The sequence below is a fragment of the Ranitomeya imitator genome, chromosome 1 (assembly GCF_032444005.1).
Source record: "Ranitomeya imitator isolate aRanImi1 chromosome 1, aRanImi1.pri, whole genome shotgun sequence".
Taxonomy (NCBI): Eukaryota; Metazoa; Chordata; class Amphibia; order Anura; family Dendrobatidae; genus Ranitomeya; species Ranitomeya imitator.
Genome location: NC_091282.1, coordinates 443,083,860 through 443,101,610, shown reverse-complemented (window position 1 = coordinate 443,101,610; position 17,751 = coordinate 443,083,860). Strand labels below are relative to the sequence as shown.

General features: G+C 42.5%; 1 protein-coding gene across 1 annotated transcript in view; it reads left to right on the top strand.

The window, feature by feature from the left end:
* PUM3 (pumilio RNA binding family member 3) overlaps positions 1-15,667 on the top strand; it is a 172,054-nt gene extending 156,387 nt beyond the window's left edge. The window contains exons 15-18 of the mRNA XM_069764098.1: positions 5,147-5,369; positions 9,064-9,151; positions 12,595-12,685; positions 15,445-15,667. Of these exons, the coding sequence (XP_069620199.1) occupies positions 5,147-5,369; positions 9,064-9,151; positions 12,595-12,685; positions 15,445-15,577 (535 nt within the window). The 3' untranslated portion in view covers positions 15,578-15,667. The remainder of the gene's footprint in view (positions 1-5,146; positions 5,370-9,063; positions 9,152-12,594; positions 12,686-15,444) is intronic.
* Positions 15,668-17,751: the final 2,084 nt, after the last annotated feature.

The window sequence follows — 17,751 nt, the reverse complement described above, 5'->3', positions numbered from 1 at the left end:
AAGACTTGTTCACCTTTGGTGATTTTTTTTTTTTTTTAAAGACTTGCCACTTGCTCAAAAAAAGTGAAATACCTTGTACAAATCCCTGTACTCCTCTGATTCTGCTGTTCACTTCTGTTTTGTGTTGCGTTCCTCCATTGTAGAGGTATTCATGGGTGCAGCATGTGAACGTTGTACTTGCAGCTGATTTTGGCGTATCTTCAGTCTTGTCTGGGGGCTCGATCATATCTCTCCCAGACACTGGCAATCATTACTCAGCCTGAGACTACATGACTGCTGGATCAGCTGCCTAAGTATCATTGTGGTAATTGTTTCATTAAAACAATGATACAGCTTCTGTGTTGCACTATTTCAGGCTGTATAATGAGTTAACGGAGAATCTGTCAGTGAGCTCATTCTGACAGTCCAATGGGAGTGTTTATAAAGCTATGCTGATGTATGACCACAGACCTCATTAAAGAGGAGTTTGCAGGGAAACAAAGAGCCTGTAATAGCCAAACGGTGCAAAATTTTTAATGAAGCCCAATTGCAAAAGTGATTATTAGCTCCAGATACAAGCATTTTAAAAGGATTCTGGTAACACAAAATGACTGTTGAAACCAAAGGCAATCGCTCTGAGCATCATAGTACAACCAAAGATTTAAGAGCACCTTCCCACCTGCTTGTTTTCTCCCCTCCTTCACCCTTCTGCTCTGTAAAGCCAAAGCTGTCAAAGAAAATAGGATATGGCTATAGAGGGAAAACACACAGGTGGGAAGGTGTATATACAGTGAAGGAAATAAGTACAGTATTTGATCCCTTGCTGATTTTGTAAGTTTGCCCACTGACAAAGACATGAACAGTCTATAATTTTAAGGGTAGGTTAATTTTAACATTGAGAGATAGAATATCAAAAATAAAATCCAGAAAATCACATTGTATAAATTACATAAATTTATTTGCATTTTGCAGTGAGAAATAAGTATTTGATCCCTCTGGCAAACAAGACTTAATAACTTGGTGGCAAAACCCTTGTTGGCAAGCACAGCAGTCAGTTTTTTGTAGTTGATGATGAGGTTTGCGCACATGTCAGGAGGAATTTTGGTCCACTCCTCTTTGCAAATCATCTCTAAATCATTTAGATTTTGAGACTGTCGCTTGGCAACTCAGAGCTTCAACTCCCTCAACAAGTTTTCTATGGGACTAAGGTCTGGACACTGGCTAGACCACTCCATGACCTTAATGTGCTTCTTTTTGAGCCACTCCTTTGTTGCCTTAGGCTACTTTCACACTAGCGTTGTTTGGTGTACTTCGCAATGCGTCGTTTTGGAGAAAATGTGCCCGCAGGATGCGTTTTTTCTCCATAGACTTGCATTAGCGACGCATTGCGACACATGGCCACACGTCGCATCCGTCGTACGACGGATGCGTCGTGTTTTGGCGGACCCTCGGCACAGTTACATGTAACTTTTTTTTGTGCGTCGAGTCCGCCATTTTCAACCGTTCATGTGCGGCCGAAACTCCGCCCCCTCCTCCCCGGACATTACAATGCGGCACCGGATGCGTTGTAAAACTACATCCGCTGCCCCCGTTGTGCTACATTAACTCACTGTCCGTCGGTACGTCAGGCCGATGCATGGCGACGGCCCCGTACCGACGCTAGTGTGAAAGTAGCCTTAGGCTACTTTCACACTAGCGTCGGAATCTCCCCGTCGCAATGCGTCGGGCAGAGATTCCGACGCTAGCGTTTGACGCACTGCACAACGGGTGCAGCGGATGCATTTCTCCGGCGCATCCGCTGCCCCATTGTGAGGTGCGGGGAGATGGGGGCGGAGTTCCGGCGGCGCATGCGGGTTCGGAAAAAGCAGTCCGTCAGGAGCAAAAAACGTTACATGTAACGTTTTTTGCTCCCGGCGGTCCGCCACAACACGGCGCAACCGTCGCACGACAGTTGCGACGTGTGGCAAAGCGTCGCAATGCGTCGCTAATGTTAATCTATGGGGCAAAAATGCATCCTGCAAACAACTTTGCAGGATGCGTTTTTTGCCATAAACGACGCATTGCGACGTCTGGCAAAAAACGCCAGTGTGAAAGTAGCCTTAGCTGTATGTTTTGGGTCATTGTCTTGCTGGAAGACCCAGCCACGATCCATTTTCAATGTCCTGGCAGAGTGAAGGAGGTTGTCACTCAAGATTTTATCGTACATGGCTCCATCCATTCTCCCATTGATACGGTGAAGTAGTCCTGTGCCTTTAGCAGAGAAACACCCCCAAAACATAATGTTTCCACCTCCATGTTTGCCAGTGGGAATGGTGTTCTTTGGGTCATAGGCAGCATTTCTCTTCCTCCAAACACAGCGAGTTGAGATGCCAAAGACCTAACTTTTTGTCTCATCTGACCACACCACCTTCTCCCATTGGTGTCCGCACATTCCCTCTGTCAGAACCATTATAATCTACTAGATGGTGGCCCGATTCTAACGCATCAGGTATTCTAGAATATGTATTTAAATATGTATTTATGCATGTATGTACGTCGCGCTGTGAGTGGGGGTTAAATTCCGCACCAGTATCACTGATTGGTCGCACCTGGCTGGCCGATCAGCGAAGCGTGGTTCAAATCTGGTGCCAATTCGTGGCCGGACTGCACCTGTCGCTGATTAGTCGCGGCTGGCCGGGCACAACCAATGACTGAAGCGGTTTTTAAATACCGCGCCAATATCGCTGATTGGTCGCGGCCGGCCGTGAGCTACCAATCACTGAAGCGGTGTTTAAATCCCGCACCAATATCGCTGATTGGTCACGGCCGGGTGATTAAATCTCGTGCCAATATTGCAGCCATGTAGAATATAGCACAACCACGTAGAATATAGCACAGCCACGTAGAATATAGCACAGCCACGTAGTGTATAACACAGCCACATATATAGCAGAGCCACGTAGTATGTAGCAGCTACATAGTGTATAGCACAGCCTTGTGGTATATAGCAGCCACGTAGTATATAACACAGCCCACGTAGTATATATCAGTCACGCAGTATATAACACAGCCCATGCAGTATATAACACAGCCCACGCAGTATATAGCAGTGTGGGCACCATATCTCTGTTAAAATAAAGAATTAAAATAAAAAATAGTTATATACTCACCCTCCAGGGTCCACCGAAGTTGTCCCGATGCGTGCGAGGCTGCCGCTAGCTTCCGTTCCCAGAGATGCATTGCGAAATTACCCAGATGACTTGGCGTTCTCGCGAGACCGCTAAGTCATCTGGGTAACTTTGCAATGCATCTCTGGGAACGGAAAATAGCCTCAGCCTCGCCGCTCGCACGCATCGGTGGACGGCGGAAGGTGAGAATAGCACCATTTTTTTTATTATTATTTTTAACATATCTTTTTACTATTGATGCTGCATAGGCAGCATCAATAGTAAAAAGTTCATCGCACAGTATTAATAGCAGCGTTAACAGACTGCGTTATGCTGCGGTGTAAAGCAGTTGCGTTAAGACTGCTAAAACGCTATGTGGGCGACGGGAACTGACTGGGAGGGGAGTATGGAGGGGGCACTGACTGCAGGGGAGTAGGGAGCTGCCATTTCGTGGCCGGACTGTGCTTGTCGCTGATTGGTCACGGCCGGCTGGCCGCGACCAATCAGCGACTTGGGATTTCAGTGACAGACAGACAGAGGGAAGTGCCCCTTAGACGATTACCGTATATAAATACTAGATGGTGGCCCGATTCTAACGCATTGGGTATTCTAGAATATGCATGTCCACGTAGTGTATTGCCCAGTCACGTAGTGTATTGCCCAGTCACGTAGTGTATTGCCCAGCCACGTAGTATATTGCCCAGTCACGTAGTGTATTGCCCAGTCACGTAGTGTATTGCCCAGCCACGTAGTGTATTGCCCAGCCACGTAGTGTATTGCCCAGCCACGTAGTATATTGCCCAGCCACGTAGTATATTGCCCAGCCACGTAGTATATTGCCCAGCCACGTAGTATATTGCCCAGCCACGTAGTATATTGCCCAGCCACGTAGTATATTGCCCAGCCACGTAGTATATTGCCCAGCCACGTAGTATATTGCCCAGCCACGTAGTATATTGCCCAGCCACGTAGTATATTGCCCAGCCACGTAGTATATTGCCCAGCCACGTAGTATATTGCACAGCGACGTAGTATACAGCACAGAGCCATGTAGTATACAGACCTAAAATAAACATATACTCACCCTCCGTTGAAGTCCTGGCCCTGTGTGCTGTGCACGCAGCAGCTTCCGGTCCGAGGGTTGGTAATCTTGGTATGGGCACAGGACCTGTGATGACGTCGCAGTCACATGACCGTGACATCATTGCAGTTCTTTCTCGCAGGACCTGTGATGACATCATGACATCATCGTGACATCATGGCAGGTCCTTGTCGCATACCATCCTTGCCACTGGAACCTGCCGCTTGCATGGAGGGGTCACCGGAGCGTCGCGAGGAGCGGGAAAGACGCCGGAATGTGAGTATATGATGTTTTTTTTTTTATTATTATTTTTAGCATTAGATCTTTTTACTATTGAGGCTGCATAGGCAGCATCAATGGTAAAAAAGTTGGTCACACAGGGTTAATAGCAGCGTTAATGGAGTGCGTTACACCGCGGCATAACGTGGTCCATTAGCACTGCCATTAACCCTGTACGAGGGCTGACTGGAGGGGAGTATGGAGCGGACACTGACTGCGGGGAAGAAGGAGCGGCCATTTTCTTCCGGACTGTGCCCGTCGCTGATTGGTCGTGGCTGTTTTGCCGCAACCAATCAGCGACTTGGATTTCCATGACACAGAGGCCGCGACCAATGAATATCTGTGACAGAAAGGACAGACGGAAGTGACCCTTAGACAATTATATAGTAGATAGATGGCCCTGTCAGCGCTTGCGCTCGAATCGAATTGCGCTAAACGCAGCATGAAAGCACTTCCCAAATATTATGTATTCCAAAGTGCTGGCATAGCAGGCTAAGTGACACTAAAAGCATAATCCTCTGGATTCAGACGTGGTGGGAGGGTGCACAATGGCCCGCTGGTTGTAATTCAGTCCCCGTAATAGCACAAAAGTCACTTCAGGTTATTTTTTCCATTTATACACTTCCAACTTGGTTTTGTTAACTTTTTCCTCTCCTTACAGCAAAAAGGATCCTGCGGTGCGACACCGCGAGCTGCTGGAAGCCGTCTCGGGGCCATTGCTAAAGCATCTTGAGGAGAACATCCAAGACTTGGTGTTACAGAATGCAATGTGTACCATGGTGACAAATACGCTGTTATATGCGGAGGGGGACTCTCAGACTGTCATGTCTGCAATTGCCAGTATAGCTGCCCAAGAGTTTGTACCAGGTGGCAAAGATGGAGAGGTATGCATACATTTTTGTTTTATTGCGTGCAAACTAACTCTTGTGTTTCTTATTAGATATAGTGTACTTTCTTATAGTTAAAGGGGTGGGTGCCAAGGTGAATTACTTCCTGATTGCCCACTTTTAAGGCTTTTAACCCCTTAACGACCAAGGGGTATTTCGTTTTTTGCGTTTTCGTTTTTTGCTCCCCTTCCCAGAGCCATTATTTTTTTTTTTTTTTTGTTCAACATGGCCATGTGAGGGCTTGTTAGTTTTTTTTTTTTGCGGGATGAATTGTACTTTTCAGCAACACCATTTGCTTTTAACATATTGTGTATTGGAAGACAAGGAAAAACATTCCAAGTGCGGTGAAATTGCAAAAAAAAGTGCAATTCCACAGTTGTTTTTTTTGGTTTTTTTTTTTGCCAAGTTCATTAAATGCTGAGTGGCCTGCCATTATGAATCTCCAGGTCATAACCAGTTCACAGACACCAAACATGTATTGGTTCTTTAAGTGGTGAAAAAAATTCCAAAGTTTGTTTAAAAAAAAAAAAAAAAAAAAGCCATTTTCCAATACCTTTTTTGTGATTTAGGGTTGGGTGAGGGCTTATTTTTTGTGCGCAGAGCTGATGTTTTTGATACCATTTTGGTACAGATACTATCTTTTGATCGCCTGTTATTGCAATGTTGCTGCGGCCAAAAAAACGTAATTCTGGCGTTTTTGATTTTTTTTCTCGTTACGCCATTTAACGATTGGGTTAATTTTTTTTATATTGATCAGGTAATTCGGCGATATCAAATATCTGTATATTTGATTTTGTTTTTATTATTGTTTTATTTTGAATGGGGGGACAGCATCTGTATATCTTGCCTCCTGATGATCCATTATGGATAAACGTGTTGATGTTTCATGACCATCATCAAATCTTAAGCATCCCTAAGCTTACTGTTATCAATAACTAGCACTTATCCTGTGCTTCATATGCCATTTAGGGTATCTGCTTTGTCATTGTTTTGTATGTGTGCTTGCCTCATATATTGGGCAATGGCTGCCCTTGTATTAATATCTTAATGTTATTAGTTAAACCAGGGATCACATGGGACAGCCACTGGGAGCGGGGTGCCATGCCGCTGACCAGTAGGGTGCCAACCTCTGCTTTAGATAGGCTATACAGCAACAGAGAACAGTATAGCAAGGTTCTCATTTTATGCACTTGTCACTTTATGTATGCAGTGTTGTTTTCACTTTCTTTTTGCACGTTTTCTATTTTTGCCTACCTTATTATTAGTCCTCTAAATGGCAATCCCTATACACTCCTTTCTATGTTTGCATAAATGGGTGTTTGTGTGAGTCACCAACATAGGAACATCTAGGAGACTGAGGGATAGCCGCCGAGGAGCAGGGGCGCCATTCTGCGCTGTTAGGTAGGCACATGTTTTAATAGGTGACAAATAATAGGGTGTTGGTAGCCATCACGGTCGTTTGGTCCATGTATGTTTTCAGACAGAATAAAAGTTATGTTTTATCTTTAAAATCTATGATATATAAAGCTCCTCACTAATAGTTTTGAATGGGGGGTGACTTGAACTTTTATTTTTTAATATTTGTAAAAACATTTTTTATTTACTTTTTGCATGCTTCAATAGTCTCCATGGGAGACTAGAAGCTGTGAAAACCCGATCGCCTTTGTTACACGCAGACGATGATCAAATCTCCTGTGAGTAGCAGAAATGCTTACTTGCTATGAGCGCCGACCATGGGGTGGCGCTCATAGCAATCCAGCTATGACAACCGTAGCAGTCTGCTTCAGACCTCTGGTTGTCATGCCGACCCATCGGTGACCCACAATTATGTGACGGGGTCACCGATGGACGTGATAATAGACACCCTTCCGGTAAGCGTGAGTTAAATGCCGCTGTTTGAGATTGATAGCGACATTTAACTAGTTAACAGCCACTGTGGATCGCGATTCCACCCGAGGCTGTTGCAGGCACATGTGCTTGGAAATGTGCGGGCTCAGCGCCAGAGCCCGCACCAGACAGGTGGAGTCTGACATCAGTGACACCCTACATTGGAAAGTGGTTACGGCTGTGTGCCCACGATCAGTTTTTGTTGATGCGTCAAAAATGCAGAGTCTAACAGTTCCAGCAAAGTAGAAGGGACTTCTAGAAATCTAATGCCCGCTATTCTTCTTTTTCACTTAGCGTGAGCTGACATACGCTGCGTGTTTGAAATCAGCAACATATCAGTTTCTCTTGTGAGTACGTGGAGTTTCCTGTAAAATAGTTTTAGATGCGGAAAATCTGCAGGTAAAATGCAGTGCATTTCCGAAGCAGAAACTAAAAAGCGAATGTAATTCTCACAAGGCTGTAACAATTAAGTTTTAACGCCAAATACCAGGAAATATCCAAATAAAGCCACTTTATTTTAAAGTATGACCAAACAGACAAACCACAGCATACAAAACGAGATAAAAAGCATGTAAAAAAAAATCCACTCAAAAACACAATGGAAAAAAAAGGAAGTGCCCTAATTTACCTAAAAAAAAAAAAAAAAAAAAAAGTGCCAAAATGCTGAAGAAAATCTGCAACATAAAAAACTCCTAACCAACTAAAATGTCATTGCATAGTAGTAGAGCAGCTGCACACGATCATCAGACACAGCCAGGCTCTCCATAGAACATGCAGGTTTGTTACCGTCTTCCCGAAATAGTGAACACAACAGCGCTGAACGAGTGCTGTGCATACAGTAATAGAAGCGCTAAAGGTGCCTTCTCCTCCTGTCCAAGGATCTAGGGCGGGAGTATGAGCTGTCAGGAGGAGGCTGCATTTCCACTGTAACTGTGGCTAATACACCAGCTCCAGTTACAGGAAACATTGGGTATAAAAAACTGTTTCAATAATGAAATGCCCCCCAAAGGTCTCTTTTGACCTAATGGGGTGCACAATATGAGAAATAAATTAATAAAGATAAAGCCGCTGCTAATCCAAATTGCTGTTACTAGCCCCATCCCTGTTAAAAAAAAAAAATAGATAAATGAATAAAATAAAAAATGTTCAATGTATAAAAATAATTTATAGAAAGGGGAACAAATTTTAAAATGTATTTCATTGTTTTTTGTGGTCATAAAAAATAAATATTTATTTTCTCTCCAATAGCGACTTATGACTGCAAAAATCTAGATGATAAAAATGGCCTATTTGTATGCGTCTTCGTGCGTTCAGTGTGCTGCTGTGTATATATTAGTCGCTTCTGCTGGCACCTGTTCACATTTGCTTCATTCCGTTTGGAGGTGCTGGTCATATCTTTGTTCTTTATTCTTTTTTAATACTGTAATACTTAGATATGGGAACAATATTTTAACCAATTGAAAAAGTGTAATATTTTGCAGAATCTAATGGGAAAAAATAACCTGACTATAGATATTTCACGACCATAACGAGATGTTAGCGTCAACCTTTTTAAGCTTTTTTTCTTTAACTTGTAACTTTTAGTGTTTATTATTTTTTATATTAAATGTTGCCATTCCCAATTGTTGGTGTACATTTCACATGAATTGAATGCTATGTATAAAACACTGCAGGCCTTATAAAATCCCTTACTGCGTGACATTTGTTGGTGCATCAAAGAAAGCTTGGTTGCATGTAGCATTTGATGTAGACGCAGGGTCCCCTTGGGTTTGAGCGTAATCGTCTTCATTGTGGTTCTTTAAAGCTTCACATCGCGGAGCACCCTGCTGGTCACCTTGTGCTGAAATGGTTGCTGAAGCAAGATAAGGACTTAAAAGAACGTGGTAAAGAAGGTAAGAGATTGCGTGCTGAATGTCTTTAGGACTTTTCTAGAATGTATCATGTGTTCCGTTACTACTCCATGCTTCCAGTAGACCCTCTCATGCTGTTACCGCTTTCTGTTTGTGTGTTCCTACTTTTGGATGCAAAATGTTACAGCATACTGCTCACATTTATACAGTTATTTTATTAATTCAGCTGCATAGTGAAACATCTACAAAGATACTGTTAGAGGAGACATTTGTGTCTGTTGTCACTCCACACAAGTGCGGATACTGTGAGCGCGTGGTGCTTTGCTTTATAGCCTTTACTGACATTTACAGGATTTTCTGTTCCCAAACCAGGCAAACAAAAGTGCACATTTTCACAGCGGGTGATCAAATGCCAGAGATTACATCTAGCTAGGTTTCTCATGCTTTACTTCAAGGATTTTCCTTGGGATTTTTTTTCTCTCCTCTGGAGTGTAGTAACTAACACCTATATTTCCCAGGATTTATGTTGATTTACCCTTCTATGAGATCCAGCAATTCTCTTTAATCATGCTCTGTCTGGCCTATCGGCGTTTCCCTTTTTTGTCGTGCCAATGTTTGTTGTACGATGGCACACTCCTCATTTCTGTGGGTTTCTTAAAGGGAACCTGTCGCCAGGTTTGGCCGATATAAGATACGGCCACTGCCTATCAGGGCTTATCTACAGCATTCTATAATGCTGTAGATAAATCCCCAATCCAACCCGAAAGATAAGAAAAATAAGTTTTATTATACTCACCCGGGGGCAGTCCGTTCCGATGGGTGTCACAGGTCCTAGTCCGGCGCCTCCCATGTTCTTATGATCTCCGCCCTCCTGCTTGCTTCATGGCTCCCAGGCATTGTGCTCCTGCGCAGGATTCCAGTTCCTGACCCTTGCCCAGTTTTTTGATTGCTGCAGGTTTTAGATACTATATATTCAGACATGCAGTGGCATGTAAACATTTGGGCACCCCTATTTAAAATTACTGTTATGAACAGTTAAGCAAGTTAAAGATGAAATGATACCTAAAAGGGCTAAATTTAAGTGACACATTTCTTTGTATTTTAGGCAAACAAAAAATAACCCTTGGAGATTTGTATGCTCAGATGACTTTTACCAAGGTTTAAAACCATAATTAGCCTTTTAGGGTTATTGCTTGTTAACTATTTTTGTTAGGCAAGGCCAGGTGATGCAAATTTCCCAGTTTAAAAAAAAAAAAAAAACTCCGCCTCCTCTGACCTTGTGCCAAAAAACAGCAGCCATAGGTTCTTCCAAACAGCTTCCTAGCTGAAAATGGTGGAGGGCACAAAGCAGGAGAAAGGCTATAAGAAGATGGCAAATCGTTTTCAAGTTGCCCTTTCCCCATTTCGAAATGTAATTAAGAAATGGCAGTTAACCGGAACAATGGAGGTCAAGATATGGTGTGGAGGCCAAGATAAGGTCTGGAAGACCAAGTAAAATTTCAGTGAGAGCATCTCATAGGATTGCAACTAAAGAGGCAAACCTGAACCCCCGCTTGACTGCAAAAGACATCAGAAAGATTTAGCAGCCTCTGGAGTTGTGGTACATTGTTCTACTGTTCAGAGACACCTGCACAAATATGGCCTTCATGGAAGAGTCATCAGAAGAAAATTCAGCATCAGAAGTATGCAATAGAACATCTAAACAAGCCTGATGCATTTTGTAATCAAGTCCTGTGGTCTGATGAGGTTAAAATAGAACTCTTTGGCCACAATGATCAAAGGTGTGTGTGTGTGTGTGTGTGTGGAGAAAAAAGGACACCAAATTTCAGGAAAAAAACATGTTGCCAACCATTAAGCATGGGGGTGCATCAATCATGCTTTGAGATTGTGTTGCAGCCAGTGGCACGGGGAACGGTTCACGAGTAGAGAGAAGAATGGATTCAATGAAATGTAAACCAATTCTTACAAACATAACACCATCTGTAAAAAAGCTGAAGTTGAAAAGAGGATGGCTTCTACAAATGGATAATGATCCTAAACACACATCAAAATCTACAATAGACTAGCTTAGAAGGCGCAAGCTGAAGGTTTTACAGTGGCCCTCACAGTCCCTTGATCTGAACTTAATTGAAAATCTGTGGCTAGAGCTCCACATAGCAGTGCATGCATATCAACCCAGGAATCTCACACAACTGGAAGAATTTTCCAAGGAAGAATTGATGAAAATCCTTCAAACAAGAATTGAAGGACCCTTGTCTGGCTGCAAAAAGCATTTTCAAGCTGTCATACTTTCAAAAGGGGGTGCTATTAGATACTAACCATGCAGGGTGCCCAAAGTTTTGCTTTTTTTTTAATGTAAAAAATTACGGTGTGTTTTGCATAAAATACAAAGGAAATGTGTCATCTTTAAAGGGAACCTGTCACCTGAATTTGGCGGGACTGGTTTTGGGTCATATGGGCGGAGTTTTCGGGTGTTTGATTCACCCTTTCCTTACCCGCTGGCTGCATGCTGGCTGCAATATTGGTTTGAAGTTCATTATCTGTCCTCCATAGTACACGCCTGCATAAGGCAAGATTGCCTTGCGCAGGCGTGTACTATAGAGGACAGAGAATGAACTTCAATCCAATATTGCAGCCAGCATGCAGCCAGCGGGTAAGGAAAGGGTGAATCAAACACCCGAAAACTCCGCCCATATGACCCAAAACCAGTCCCGCCAAATTCAGGTGACAGAGTCCCTTTAAGACTTTTAGAGATAATTTCATCTTCAACTTGCTTTAGTGTTCACAATAACAGTAATTTTGACCTGGGATGCCCAAACTTTACATATTGTATAAGTCGGGCTATTACTTATCTGCAAAAGCAATAGAGGGGCAAATGTCTAAATTCAGGCTGCTGTTTTTAGTTGTCAGATTCTGAGGGCAGGAAAAGAGATTCACGTCCTTTTTGAATGTTATGAGATTATCACCGAAGTGGTCTGAGTGAAAAAGCCCTATTCAGTTTTGTGAATGCGAACTTTCATACTTCTATGAAAAAACACTTTATTTCATGTTTTGCAGTTTTCTGCTATTGCTATAGTTTTTCCTTAGACCAGTGTTCTCCCCACTCATATTGACATTAAAATACACATAGCTTTATCACCCGTCAAATGTTTGCACTTCTAAAATATTATTGCTAGTAAGGGATCTGTAGCAATAGACACAAATATACATTTTACTTGTATATCCTCCAATATGAAAATGCGGTTTAGCGGTGCATTTTAATAGGTGATAGATTAGTGTCCATGTTCAGTAAATAAATAAGAAAGCACCCTTAGAATTGTCACGTGGGACGCAAAACGGCCGCAGTTGCGAGTTTTGTCAGGAGGGAGCCTTGTAAGCCTGCTTACGCCAAAGCTCATGGGATTTTTGTTTTTTATGGAATATAGGCTTTTGATATATTCATGTTTTATACAAAGTAACTGTATTTTTAATTTTATTCTTGTCAGCATCTTTTGCTAGAACATTGGTAGAACACGTCAGCATCAAGAACCTAAGCACTTGGGCAAAAGTAAACCGAGGAGCCATAGTCCTTTGCTGGTAAGAGCGGCGCCATCCAGAGTGTTGTATAAATAACATTTCCTTTTACCTGTAACATACTTATGTCTCTTACTGCCTTTATCGGGGTTGTGCAGGCTTGTGATGAAAGTCTGCAGTCAGTCTATGATTGTAGAACTCTGAATCCTGACTGGGTGTTCTCTCCATGCTGTCAGGATTCTTAAATATTGCTTGTGATGGTGGGTGGTAAGTGTGAGACTTATACTTGCAGTCATGTGCTGACTAGATGTGTTCATCGTCTCTCAATAGAAGTGAACTGAGAGAGCCTAAGCACATGTAGAAGGAATGTGAGCGAAATGATGCAAATCGCATACATAGAGACCGCCCGCTCCCACTGGCAGTACCGCAGAATCCCTACACTGCAGACTTTCATGCTACTCTTGGATGACTCCCGAAAGTGCTTCCTAGTAGTAATGAGCGAACCTGCTAGAATAAGGCGTTATCGGAGCATGTTCGTGTCCTAACAAACCAGCAAGCTCTGCATGTTACGGCTGCCGAACAACCACGAGACATGCAGGCGTAGAGAACATATTTTTTGCGCACGCCAAAGTCACTCAGCACCCAAGCATGCTTGGATAACACCTTATCCGAGGACGTTCGCTCATCACAACTTACTACACTGTTAGAAAGCTTTTGCCATGTAAAGGTATGTAAGAGGCCTTGGTCAGTGCATTGACCCCCACCAGTGTCTACAACAAAGTAGCAATACTGCTGTCCTCAGACTGAAGATGAGCTCCACAAAATTTCTGAGCCCAGGTTGAGACTTGGATGAGAAGAGTGTTTCTGCCTTCTAATTTTAACAAACACAGGGGTCACTGCACCAATTAAACCTTTTGACACATCTTTGAGATATGAAAATGTTATAATTTTTTGGAAAATTGAATGATCAAATTTGAGGCAGGGGTCTAAGGGATAAGGTTTCTCCTTGTGGAGAGTGACATACCAGCTCTGGATTGTCAAGGTAAGGAGGCTTATTCGCCGTGCAATGCTCCTCTGGGAAATTTAATATGCAAATTGCCTCTCCAGAGAAAAAGAGGACTTAAACTCTATAGCGCCACCTGTTGGAAGTAGCAGAGGAGCATTGCACGGCGAATAAGCCTCCTTACCTTGACAAGCCAGAGCTGGTATGTCACTCTCCACAAGGAGAAACGTTACCCCTTAGACCTCAGTCCAGAGCCTCTCACCTAGCCAAATCCGTTCTCATGCTTCGCACTTATGAGGGCCAACAGCCCGAAACAGTGTCTGCGAATTGAGATACTGATTTGGCTTTTATCCTAAGTCATATTGCACGACTCGTTAAAGGTTTGATTGTGACTTGTAGGATCGCTATTTCCAACAGGTGGCGCTATAGAGTTCAAGTCCGCTTTTTCTCTGAAGAGGCAATTTGCAAATTTGAGACAGCAATGGACAAATCTCAGTTTTAGAAACTGGTTTGTGGGGGAAAAAAAGTAGTGGTGACGACACGAGTGGGAATACTGTATTTAGCAGGCTAGGGCACAAGATTTTAGGCAGATTTCAAGTTTCAGTATTAATCTTCTCTTTAGTCCTTATTCACATAACTGTATTTTGCATTAGCATTTGTAAGCTAAAATCAGAAATGGATCCTACAGAGAAAAACCATAAGTGTGCAATCAGACGGACCGAGATCAGCCCACAATGCACGGACTGATTGGTGGCTCTTCTGACCACAGCATGCTGTCTGCATAGAAACATTCAAAGTGATCCCGCTCTGATCGGGAAAGCTGCGTGCCAGCCTGTTTATTGCAATCAAATGACGATCCAATTTATACGGCCATATGACTCTGCCCTACCGAAGTTTCACACCCGTTCTGTGTTTATATCCTCCCCTACTACTCTCCTACGAATGCTGATCACATATGGACAAGGCCTTAGGATCAGGGAAAACATACCTTTTAGACAGATACGCAAGTTTGAAGAACTACAACATCAAGAACTCATGGCTGCAAATGGAGGAATATATGTGTGAATTGTAGAGCTGAGAAAAATAAAATAAAGTTTTAGCTTTGTGAATGTATTTGCTTAATGTTTTCCAACTTTCGCTAGTTCTTCTACTTTGTGATTTTTAATCGCTCCCCATTTCCACCCATTCAGCATGTGTGTTGCGGAGAAGGTCACAAACCACGCTAATTCCAGCTCCTTTGAGACCCTGCACTATTCACCTCTCTAATCCTCATTAGGAATGGCTGGCTGAGTTTTGCTAGACCACTGACCCTTAGGAGAAATGGATCTGGCTCTCACAGCGCAGCTAGGAAACCCAGAAAGTTGACTTGTAATGAAGCACAGCTCAGCGTGGGCATTTTAGTCTTTGTTCGGTGACTCGGTCATTGTAATCACCTAGCCCTCTTACTTCTGTACACTGTTAGGCTGTAGTCATTAGCTGTTCTCCTGGTGGCCTTCGCTTATTGTTTAGCTGGTTATAGTAACTCAATAGCACAGTATTCTATGGCGCATAATGGTACAAAGTCATTATTCGGTCGGGATTACAAGGTTTAAGTACTTTAATGTTTTTCATCATTGCGCAGTGGTTCGTCTCGCTGCTGTTTGGTTTGTAAATTAAAAGCACTATTACTGCATCAACTTTGTGCTAGTGGGAAACAGTTTTGCTATTTTGTTTTTGCAGAAAAACATAGCATAAATGCATTCAGCATCATAAGTAAATTTTTAATGTTTGCCTTGATTTTGTGCATATTTTTCTGATTTTTGTATTTATTTATTTATAGCCTTCTACAGAGTTCGCATGAAGAAATTGCTGCCCAAGTTAAAAATGGACTCAAAGGCATTGTGACCAAACCAAAAGACTCCAAAAACACGAAAGCAATTGAAGCTTTAATAGAAAACTTAAATTCCCCTTAGATTCACCAGTTTGGACAAATGACGACCTCTGTATTCTTGGGAAAGACTTGTCAAAATGTTTTATATTTATAAATCTAACTCCTTTACAAACGTTGTTTTCTGTGTCATTTATTTCATTATTTTCAAGCTTTTAAATATATGATTTCAGAGTGGTAAGCTAATTATATGGGTTTAACAAGAATGAATAATGTTGTGAGGACTGCCAGCTTGGGGCGGCTAGAGACCGATGGGCTCAGGATCATGTGCTACTGTGACATTTCAAGAAATGTTTCCTCCTATGTCAACATTGAAGAAACTTAACCCCTTAATCCCATTGGACGTACTACTATCCCGTCAGGGTGACCTGGGACTTAATTCCCAGTGATGGGATAGTACGTCCAGTGCGATTCTTAAAAAAATAAATAAATATTGTTCCAATACATACATTCCATTATCTAAATTAAAAAAACAATAAAAGTACACGTATTTAGTATCGCCGCGTCCGTAACGACCCGACCTATAAAACTGTCCCACTAGTTAACCCCTTCAGTCAACACCGTAAAAAATAGAGGCAAAAAACAACCCTTTGTTATCATACCGCCGAACAAAAAGTGGAATAACACGCAATCAAAAAGACAGATATAAACAACCATTGTACCGCTGTTCTTGGTCATCCTGCCTCACAAAAAATCAGAATAAAAAGCGATCAAAAAATGTCACGTGCCCGAAAATGTTACCAATAAAAATGTCAACTCGTCCCGCAAAAAACAAGACCTCACATGAGTGTGGACCAAAATATAGAAAAATGATAGCTCTCAAAATGTGGTAACGCCAAAAAATATTTTTTGCAATAAAAAGCGTCTTTTAGTGTGTGTGACAGTTGCCAATCATAAAAATCCGCTATAAAAGTAAATCAAACCCCCCTTCATCACCCCCTTAGTTAGGGAAAAATAAAAAAAAATAAAAAAATGTATTTATTTCCATTTTCCCGTTAGGGTTAGGGTTTGGATTACATTTACGGTTGGGATTAGGGTTAGGGATGTATCAGGGTTAGGGGTGTGGTTAGGGTTATGGTTGGGATTAGAGTTGGGTGTGGTTGGGGTTAGGGGTGTGTTTGGTTAGGGTTTCAGTTAGAATTGGGGATTTCCATTGTTTAGGCACATCAGGGGCTCTCCAAACGCGACATGGCGTCCGAACTTAATTCCAGCAAATTCTGCGTTGAAAAAGTTAAACACTGCTCCTTCCCTTCCGAGCTCTCCCGTGCGCCCAAACGGGTTTACCCTAACATATGGGGTATCTGCGTACCCATGACAAATTGGACAACTTTTGGGGTCCAATTTCTCTTGTTACCATTGGGAAAATAAAAATTTGGAGGGCTAAAAAAAACATTTTTGTAGGAAAAACATGATTTTTTTTATTTTCACAGCTCTGCGTTATAAACTGTAGTGAAATACTTGGGGGTTCAAAGTTCTCAACACATCTACATAAGTTCCTTGGGGGGTCTAGGTTCCAATATGGGGTCACTTGTGGGGGGTTTCTACTGTTTAGGTACATTAGGGGCTCTGCAAACGCAATGTGACACCTGCAGACCATTCCATCTAAGTCTGCATTCCAAATGGCACTCCTTCCGAGCTCTGCCATGCGCCCAAACGGTGGTTTAATTTTCACTAATCCAGTTTGTACACCATTTTTATTCTCTGGGCAAGTCCTCTTTTAACCCTCCGTCACATACAATATTCGGACTAACGAGTTCACATACAATGTGCCTGTCAGGCGCCTGCTGGAAAAATACCTATAATATCTAATGTTTGCAATTTCAGTGCTCTAAAAGTGATCAGTGACCTTCATAGGGATGTAATAAAAGAGACTACACATAATCAGTTGCAAAAAAGAACATTTACTTAACATAAAACTAATAACTATGAAATACAAACTTTTCAAAACTCCCGCCAAATAGTCCCCAGCTCGACTCTCTCAAAAAAATGTACAAAGACCGCTACCTCAGCGCTGCATCCGGCTGGGGCACGCAAGGTTTCGCGGTCGCACGGCTTCTGCCGCCACTCTCTCCTTAACCCACCGCTCTGTCATAGTGGTACACCTAGTGGTGGCTCAGACTTTCCGGAACCGCTTCCCTCCGCACTCAGCACCACAGTGAGTATAGCATATTTTATGTGCACATAGCAATTGTGGCATAT